The 9,723-nt window shown below is 39.2% G+C and overlaps 1 protein-coding gene across 1 annotated transcript; it reads left to right on the forward strand.

The window, feature by feature from the left end:
* Positions 1-855: 855 nt before the first annotated feature.
* On the forward strand, positions 856-9,443 carry acer3 (alkaline ceramidase 3). The gene is made up of 11 exons (XM_026329381.1): positions 856-984; positions 3,196-3,306; positions 3,556-3,608; positions 3,899-3,951; positions 4,254-4,335; positions 4,445-4,480; positions 5,697-5,755; positions 5,864-5,965; positions 6,751-6,855; positions 6,939-6,984; positions 7,079-9,443. Exons 1-11 carry the CDS (start codon positions 882-884, stop codon positions 7,130-7,132), a joined length of 804 nt encoding a protein of 267 aa, XP_026185166.1. The 5' UTR covers positions 856-881; the 3' UTR covers positions 7,133-9,443.
* The last annotated feature ends 280 nt before the right edge of the window (positions 9,444-9,723 follow it).

Consider the following 9,723-nt stretch of genomic DNA (forward strand, 5'->3'; position numbering starts at 1 on the left):
AAGACAATACAGCAGTTGCAAGTCAATCTGTGTTTTCAAATATTTGGCTACTTTTAAAATATGGCTTATAATATATGTTATACAGCAGAGGTGTTCATTGAAATAGTGTTTAAAATAAGCCTGTATTAATATAAACTATATTCTATGATTAGGCCTATAAATGTCAATAGTCAGCTTCAAACATCTTTCAGTTCACAGTTATTTGAATCCACTGTGCTCATGTCAACACCCAGAAGAGGTTTTACCACCTTTATCCTGATCTTTGCATTAGGAAGTTTGGAGTGACACCACTCCAGGAATGATTTCAGTCCTAAAATGTTTTCATTTAGTTGTTATGGCATATACAGTGTAGACTGAAGGCCAAACTGGCGTTTTGACCTTTGATCCCTTTTTTTTCATCCCCCCCCCCCCCTCAAATAATGTGGACTACGTCCTGTTTCACTTCTGCTCCAGTGCCTTTATGCTGACTGTAACATAACCCGTTAATGATTGGCTGGTTAATTAATCGCTACCCTCTCTTCCTCTGTCTGAGCTGATGTGGCGATAAAGCACAGAATCGAAAGTATCAATATGATTGATTGATTTACCATAGCTCTGTATGGTTCATAAGGCTTGCTATGCAATTTACACAGGAAAAGAACCACTGGGTTTTCTAGTTTCAATCATATCCTGAACGTGATGGCAAACTACTAACAGATACATTGATGCTTTGACACACAGTGAAGCTGATTAAAACGTAGAATAACCTGTCTGCTATGTGTGCACCCACATTACACCCAATCTCCCACTGTGACTGCGTGACTTCTACATGGCGATGTGTAGCTGTGCGGGATCTCTGGTGGGGCTGTCTGTGAGCAGCCACAGCCTCCTCCTCTTCCATCATGGCTCCTTCGATAGACAGGCAAGGATACTGGGGGCGGCCGACCTCAACGCTGGACTGGTGTGAAGAAAATTATGTGGTCTCTTTTTACATAGCGGAATTCTGTAAGTAACACATACCTGCGTCGTTGACGCTAAAACTGTGAATGTGGAGTCCGTGTAAGGGAGGTTTTTAGTGGAGGACTGCCTGTGCACGTACAGTCGCTCCGGAATAACGTAAACATGAAGTGGGAGCCGGGGCGGTGATAATGATTGATGCCACAGTGACAGCATGGCTGCAGGGTTTTCGGTCACTGAGTAAAATCTTTAAACGGCATTTAAGCAACTAAGGTCGGAGCTGGCGTTAGTGAGACACGGTACAGCTGTCTCCACCGCCAAGACCCAGCCAGCCTCTTGTGTGTGGAGCTGAACTGCATAGCTCTCCTGCTGCTGCAGAGTCTTTACCAAACCTTTATTGTTTATGGCCCTTTTTAGCCTCATCATGACTCCACATTTACACTCATTTGTATTTTAAGTGCGTGTCTGTGTTTCTGTTCACCGGCTGCATTAGACATTCACAGCGCTTGAAAGCAGATAACACATTTCCCTCATGCTATCAGGGCGCACAGTGCTTTGTCTAACGATAAAAACTGGTTCCCAGGACCCACTATCTTAGATGTTAGCGGCTGACAGGCTTCACAAAGCTGCTCTGTCACTGGGACGTGCAGAAACGGCACATGACGCTGGCGCCGGCTTTGTACTGACCCGCAGCGGTGCATACTTGATTTCTCTCTAGACAAACACAGCTACGATTTTTTAAAGCTGAAAATCGGACTTGAAAATGTATCACCATGTGCAGTGTTTAGGCGTCTGGACTCGGCTGAGTATTTACAGCGCGCATTAAAGAAAGGCAGCTTTCATTAAATGTTACATGAACTTGACGTTGAACTAGCATTATAGCGCAGAAGTTACATGCCCTACAGATTCCTTACAGAATAACTAAAATACAAGCTGAACTACTGGGAGTACAGTTTCACTGGGAACTCTGAATCCACCATTTGCTGTGGTCATGTTGCATGTGGTGTTTAGGGTACTAAGTGATGCAGTTGGTGAACTCAAGCCAAGTGGGTTAGAGTTTAGTTTCATTACTGCTTTTCCATCTTCTTTGTATTTACCCATGCCAACAGGCCTGGGTAATGTTAGACAGTTTTTGTCCAAAACAGTCCAAAATCCAACTCTTAAGCTGCTAATTATGAAGCCCTTCATATTATTGGCTTAGTGTATTCAGTCATTTCATTGATATATTTATAAATCTAGGATACTGGCAGTTAAGGCTTTTGTTTGGTCATTTGACACATTTTAGCCTAGCTAGATATTTCAGCCACAGAAGAAGAGTCTGGCCTATAAACCGTGATTCAGGTTACAATGGTTGGTATGTGGCATTGTTTCAGTGGAAAAGTGACACCGACGTGGTTTAAAATCCCCTTTTGTTTTTGTGCATTATCTCTCTGTTTAAACCATCACCTCATGGTGACAGCAGAAGGCAGACACAGAGGGACGTGTGACAGACAAAAAGTCTGGCACACGGTACATCTCACATTCAGATGTTTTCATCAGTAAACCAAGTCCAAAGGGCCACTGAAAGGACTCACCTTGGCTTTTATCAGACATGCAGATAAACGGGAAATGTCATGTTGGTCTCTTGACATCCGGGCTAGTTTGATTATTTTTCACACCCGAGTTTGAACATCACCACACCCAGGAACAGTAAAGTAAGGATTGGTGTTGAGCCGTGTTACCGGGTTATCAGGCTTGATGATGTACAGCAGTACAGCAGGCACACAGCAGTAGCCTGGGGGAGGGAGATTTACATACATAAACACTGACACCAGTTCAGCAAACTGCTTAAATACTTAGCTTCAGGCGGCCATGTGGGACAGTTTTTGAGCTTGTTTTTCTCTCCTCTGCAGGTTTTCTCACGAGTTTAACATCAGGCATACTGTCGTCACCTTTCTGTTCATTTCACTCTCTTCACACAAGGGGATTATTAATAATGCATGTATCTCAGTTCCTTCAAATGAGCTGTGCAATACAACAACAAACAATCAAATAGTTAGGGCTTCAACTAATATCTAGATTCTAATCTTTAAACTAAATCTGAAGAGGGTATATTAACCTGAATAACTGTTCACACCATTATACCATTCATGTTGTTAAAAGGATCACACCATGCAACCCAGGTTACTCTCATGTCAGTCACAGGGGTATTCTAAGAACTTCAAATGCCACACTGGTCATATGATCTGGCTCTAATGTATTTCTCATATCTTTCAACAGGGAACACTGTCAGCAACTTGATTATGATTCTTCCTCCTATTTATGGGGCCATCCAGACGTTTCGAGATGGCCTCGAGTTACGCTACATCTGCTCTTTCTTTGGACTAGCAGGTTAGTCTGTTGTAACTACAAACTACCTGACTCTACATCAGGGACAATATGGAAGCAAACACTGCTCTTGTTTACCTGTTATAGTCATTTATAACAGTCTTTAGTATTTAGCACAGATAACAATCTGTGCTAAATACTTTAGCACAGATTGTTATCTGTGCTAAATACTAAAGATCATGCACTGTAATGCATGCATGTGAGAATGTGTTGACTTTCAGTTTGAATATTTTCTGTCTGCATGTCACCCAGCTGTTGGTGTTGGCTCCTGGTGCTTCCACATGACATTGCTGTATGAGATGCAGGTAGGCTACAGTGAGCATGGAGACTGGAGGCTCAACAACTTAAACTTCACTTAAAATTCAGTTATCCATATGTCTTAAAAACACATGTGGAAGATATTGTATTGTTTTATTGGGCAAGCAAAGGAAAGGAAATATGGGGCACTCAAGCTCCTATAACACCTGGCAGAGGTGATCACCATACTGGTTGGAAATAGGAGGTCAAGCATCTTTTCCCAAATTTAATGTTGGATAATGCTGAAACAATGTAATCTTATAGTTAATATGTGTTTTCTCTATGTTCTCATTTGCAGCTACTGGATGAGTTGCCAATGATTTACAGTACATGCATCTTTGTCTACTGTCTGTAAGTGCCTTAGCTGCTTGCCTTAATTGCTGCTGAATCACTCTCAAGTCTGACAGTCTCAGAGAACTAATTTAATCTGACTGTGGCTGTAAACTGAACCAGGGAAACTCTATTGTTCACTTTATCCATTTATTGAAATCCCACTGTCATATTTGTTTTGCTATAGTGTACTGTATGTAATGGAACTATTGATTCTAAACTGGACCAGTATTTCTCTTTCTACATCAGCTCATGTTATTTTCTCTCTCTTTATGGCTATATAAACTGAACATGTAAGATACACACATATATTGCTTTTTCAGATATGAGTGTTTCAAACAGGAGAAGAGAATCAGTTTATTTCCTATTGCATTATTATTATTCTTCAGTGTCTCAGTCACTTTGGTGAGTATCCACTTTCACTAGAACACGATCATTTACTTTGAACCATAATGTAAATGGAGTATACATCCATCAGATTATGTTGAGTAGTTTCTGTTCTTGTGTTTTGTAGGTATACTTACATTGGAAGGAGCCAGTGTTTCACCAGGTAAGGGAGTGTCCTGTGTTAAATTGACCTATCTCAGATTGCTCATTGTTTGCTGTTAGGGCTAAGTATGCCTTAAGTTATTTTTACCTTGTGTAAATACTTGGATTGCCAAAACTGCATGCAGCACTCAGTCTAATACATGGTGGTCATTAAACATGCAGTAAACTAGCATTTCATATCAAATAAGACAAACTTTTGCAGCTTTTAACGTCATTATTAAGTCTGTTGCTGATCAGTTACGAATTTATTAGGGTGTGACATTAAGAAGATGAGTTTCTGCACTTAATGCTTAACTATAACCCTAACCATATAAAATAACAACGTAGGCGTTTCAACATTAGCATAAAAACGTCTGTCTTTACCTGCTCCCTCTCTCACTGTGTGTGTGTGTGGCTTTACAACAGTAAAGACAGCATGACATAGCTGTTTGTTTACTAATCACATTGCTCTGTAGTTCATAATGAGACTGATTATATTCCTTTAAGAGCACAATGAACCAACAAATGTATAAACAGCTTATGACCTTTGTTTTGACATGAGCTGTGTGCAGTTTAACCAGAGTGGATTTTTCTTTATGCGCTGTTTCACTTCTTTGAATTGCCACACACATCTCTAGTTTCAACCAAATCACAGAAATAAAAAAGTGCAAATGAAATGACAGTTTAGTCTTATTATCAAACAACATGGAGTTATCAAGAATTTCTCTATCCATATATCCACCTATAAATGAAAACATAATCTTACTGAATGCTGTAAGATTTCTCAGATACCAGGTTGGGAAACACTGATCTACTGCAGCAGATTTATAACGTTTAGGTGAAAAAAAGCAGTGTTAGTGGTTCTTTATCAACTTGCTTAATTAGTCCAAGGACAGGAAAAGAAAATCAATTGGCAAGTCTGGTGAAAGATTAATAGTTCAAGTCATTTGTCCTATAAAAAGACAAAAGGTCTGTGGTGCTAATACAGAGCTCACCCTGTAATAAATGGCTGTAAATGTTCATTACAGTCATGCAGGCAAAATTGTGGGATGAAGACAATTCTGCTTCGAATGCTCTGCTATGTGAGCAGGTTATGAAAGCATTATCGATGTAAAGCAGTTACAAGCTGTCACTCTGAGCTCTGGTGACTTGATGAAGATTTAGCCAAATGGTTTTTCATGTTTTGCACCACAATTTCTTGCATTGTTTGAAAGCCAAATAATTGCCCATTCTTTTAGGTGATGTATGGTGCTCTAGTAGCTTGCCTTGTGATGCGATCTATCTTCATTGTTACATGGTAAGCTTGCCAAGAGGACAATTAAAATTGCTATTACTGTATTAAAGAAAATGTCATTCACGAAGTAGCAATTTTCTAAATGCTTTCCTGTTTTTGTTCGAATTGCAGGGTGTATCCATGGCTTAGACCACTGTGTTACACCTCCTTAGGTATCTTTATGTTAGGGTTCCTTCTGTGGAATGTCGACAATATCTTCTGTGAATCATTAAGGTGAGGATTTGTAGTAAAAACACAGTACACTAAGGTCTTATTATTATGTATTAACCTGCTCAGATTTAAGTTTACAGTTCTGAGAGCAAAGTTAATTATCTGCAATGTTCACAATCAGATATTAACCTTTATTTGACATCACAGCACAGATGTGATGTACAGATCAAACAGTAATGTCAGAGCTTGGAAATGTACCAGCTTATTTACCATGGAATAAGAAACTAACTGTATTTATTTTATCTAAAATGTATGTTTAGAGGGCAGCATGGTGGCTGAGTGGTTAGCACTGTTGCCTCACAGCAAGAAGGTCGTGGGTTCGCATCCCGGCCTTTCTGTGTGGAGTTTGCATGTTCTCCCTGTGCTTGCGTGGGTTTACTCCGGGTACTCCGGTTTCCTCCCACAGTCCAAAAAACATGCATGTTAGGTTGATTGGTGACTCTAAAATTGCCCGTAGGAGTGAGTGTGAGTGTGTGAGGTTGTCTGTCTTTGTGTGTCTATATGTGGCCCTGCGACAGACTGGTGACCTGTCCAGGGTGTACCCCTGCCTTCCACCCGAGAGAGAGCTGGGATAGGCTCCAGCAGATCCCCGTGACCCTGAACCAGGAAAAGTGGGTATAGAAGATGGATGGATGGATGTATGTTTAGGTTTTGATTAAAAAAAAGTGCAAGTGTTTATAAAAATAATAAAGGTAATGAATTTTTAGTTAATTAGCACCCTCCTGTGAGATATAATTTTTGTTTTCATTATTCGAAGCTGTTGGGTCAATCTTTTCTTTGCATCTCAGAGCCAGTAGACAGTCCCTGCCCCCTGGTGTTGGAGTAGTAACACAGTTTCATGCCTGGTGGCATATCTTCACAGGCTTGGGATCCTACCTGCACATACTTCTCAGGTAAGGGGATAACAGCTGAAGTGAGCTTTGTTGTGGTGACTTGTATTCATATGCATGAAAATGAAACTGTCATTGTCTTTCAGTCTGCAGATCAGATCAACCTACCTCAAGTACAGACCAAAAGTAAAGGTATGTCTAGTTCTTAGATGCTGCATGTCTCAAAGCTATTATTTATTGTAATTGAATTATTTAATATTTCTTGTCTTCTCCCAAATCTGTTCAGTTTCTGTGTGGAGTGTGGCCCTTATTGCACATCGAACCACAGAAGATGAGCTGAAGTGAAAGGTTCAGGACCAACTAAAGGATGGTGACTGCCATATCTATGCACCATCGGCACAGAGACCTGCTAGTGCTCACTGCTGGGAACTCATCTCATAGCCAAGGGGCAGGTGGACTCCCAAGGCACCACCCCATGGATCCTTTGGTTCTGCACTTTGGGGATTTACTAAGTACAGTATAACACTGTGTCCAGTTTTAAAATGGAAGAGTTTTCTCATAAATCATAATTTATTAGACTAGGCTTAATTGAAGTATAAACATTTTATTTGCTTCACTTTGCTTCATTTTTTTAATGAACATATGATTTTTAGTTGACTGTAGTGGCAAATGACATTGTGGATCAGGGTTTGGTAACAGGGAAAACAATACCATTAATTCAGAATTTGCATGTATCATTATTTGTGTGATTCTTCAGATATGTGGAACATCAAACTTTAAAGCTATTTAAATAGTTTCCTAAACTAATCAATAACTTATTACTTATATGTACATTTAGAAGAGGGAGCACTGCTTACAACACAATGTTATTTTATCCCATTTCAAGGAATATCACATTGTTTTGATGTGTACATTTAATATGGGGCAATATCTTCCTGCTAGAAAGTGAAAGTGATACTGTGTTATTGTAGCTCAGCTATCATGATTAGCAAATCCTATTGCATTTGTTTTAGCCACAGGCCTAAATTTTTACTTGAAAACATTCCAGGACTGGAATTGTTTATTTCTTTTTGTTGTGCCAAAGTTGTTTTAGAATTTAAAACAGTCACATAATATGTGAGAAATGTTCGTGTTTTACCTCACTATAAACAAGCAAGAAATACAGTGCTTATGTACAGTTTTCTTGCTTTGCATTACTGCACAGACTTTTCATTTTGTTTAGGACAGGGTTGAACCTTTCCCAGCTGTACAGAACAAGTTGAACAACTTTTACACCTTGACTTTGTGTGACTTTCACAGTTGTTAAAGTAAGACTTCACACATGAAGGAATCTAATTTTACCCACCAGGGATGAATGAGTATCAGAATTACAGTGACCTTCCTTCAGGTTGGGTTAGGTTTAAAAATCACTTTGTCTGAATTTGACGAGCATCTGTAGAATTTGACCATGCCCAAACTAACGTGTTAAAGAAGAACATTTTTTTGATGTAATTGTTAAAATTCCAAGGATCAAGTGAATGAATGAAACGTGTCTAAATGGTTGCATCAGCAGAGAACAGGATACAGCCGCTTCTTGTTGTCTCCCGCTCCTTTCCGCTAAATCTGCTTATTATGTCTTGGTAGTCAGTGGTACTGTGCCCCTATGACAAAACACTTGTTTTTGACATCCTTTTATCTACAGGTACTTAAGAGTTAACCCCCCAAATACTAATATTTTATATTTATTACTCTATTATTTATTAATCTTGTGTGTTTACAACATGGCATCAAGAGTCAAATGGCACATAATCACACTGTAGAGTAAAATCTTTGTGGAACAAAATACAACCACTAGATGGCAGTAATTTCCATAGCTTATTTCAGACATTGCCAAGCATGCCATAGTGGCTTGAATATCTATCTACTCCAAAATGCTTTGGATCGTTGCTTCAGTTTTCATGTACTGGATCTGAAATGAAGGGCTTTTTATGTGCAGTGCTTGTTTTGTTACTATGAAATTGTAGATATGTAATGGTATAGAACATGGAACTTGATTGTTGTCTGAATGTTTTATGTGGCCTCTGAAACTGCAGTGTGCTGGATTGTCAACACATAGTACATTCATTTTTAATTATGCATAACTCTAAAATATGCTAGAATATAACAACAGCTTAAATACAGTGTTACAAATATTTGGAAGCACAATGTATGAAACTAAGTATTAACACTGTTTGTGTAGAATCATCAATATGTGTTATTAGCACTGTTCATTAGTAAAGGTGAGCAGCTGTGAAAGAGAGTGCCTTATAGATATCCTTATCAGTGTAATCCAAGTTGCCTTTGATGTTCATGATAATCCATTCATACTGTATCTGTTGTCTCTTGTGGCTGTGATTGTGCCCTTCACCTGATTATTAGCAGTTAATGCATCAGGAGGACAAATAATAACAGCTTATAATGCAAAGTCTATGCCTGATTCTTTGGCTTTGCATTCTCTTCATGTGTCCAGCTACTTCATTACGGGTTAATCTGATGATGTTAACTGTAGCAGAAAGTGGTGATGCATCTGTGCTAACGACAAAAGAGCAAAGTCTGCCAATGTTTGGTTTTTGGTGATTTGCCAGTCTCTTATGATGTCCTGTATTGTCAAATAAAGGAGTGTCTGGGCTTTATTTTGTGTTACTCCTTAATGTTTATGACATGCAGAGCAGTCATAATGAATGTATGACACAAAAGGCTACAGTGTCAACAGTGTATGACGCATCTTGTCGTTGATAATATTATGTTGTTTTGAATGATTCACACACCTTGTGGCACTCGCTTACTGGCTGTGGCACAAACACACTGTACACTACACTGACATATTTGAGTGACTCCTCTCAGTCATAGGGATAAGGGAACTTTTCCTACATTTGTCTCAGGTAGCTGTAATTGTAAAGTGGCTTTTTACTG

Source organism: Mastacembelus armatus, chromosome 14 (genome assembly GCF_900324485.2).
Source record: "Mastacembelus armatus chromosome 14, fMasArm1.2, whole genome shotgun sequence".
Taxonomy (NCBI): domain Eukaryota; kingdom Metazoa; phylum Chordata; class Actinopteri; order Synbranchiformes; family Mastacembelidae; genus Mastacembelus; species Mastacembelus armatus.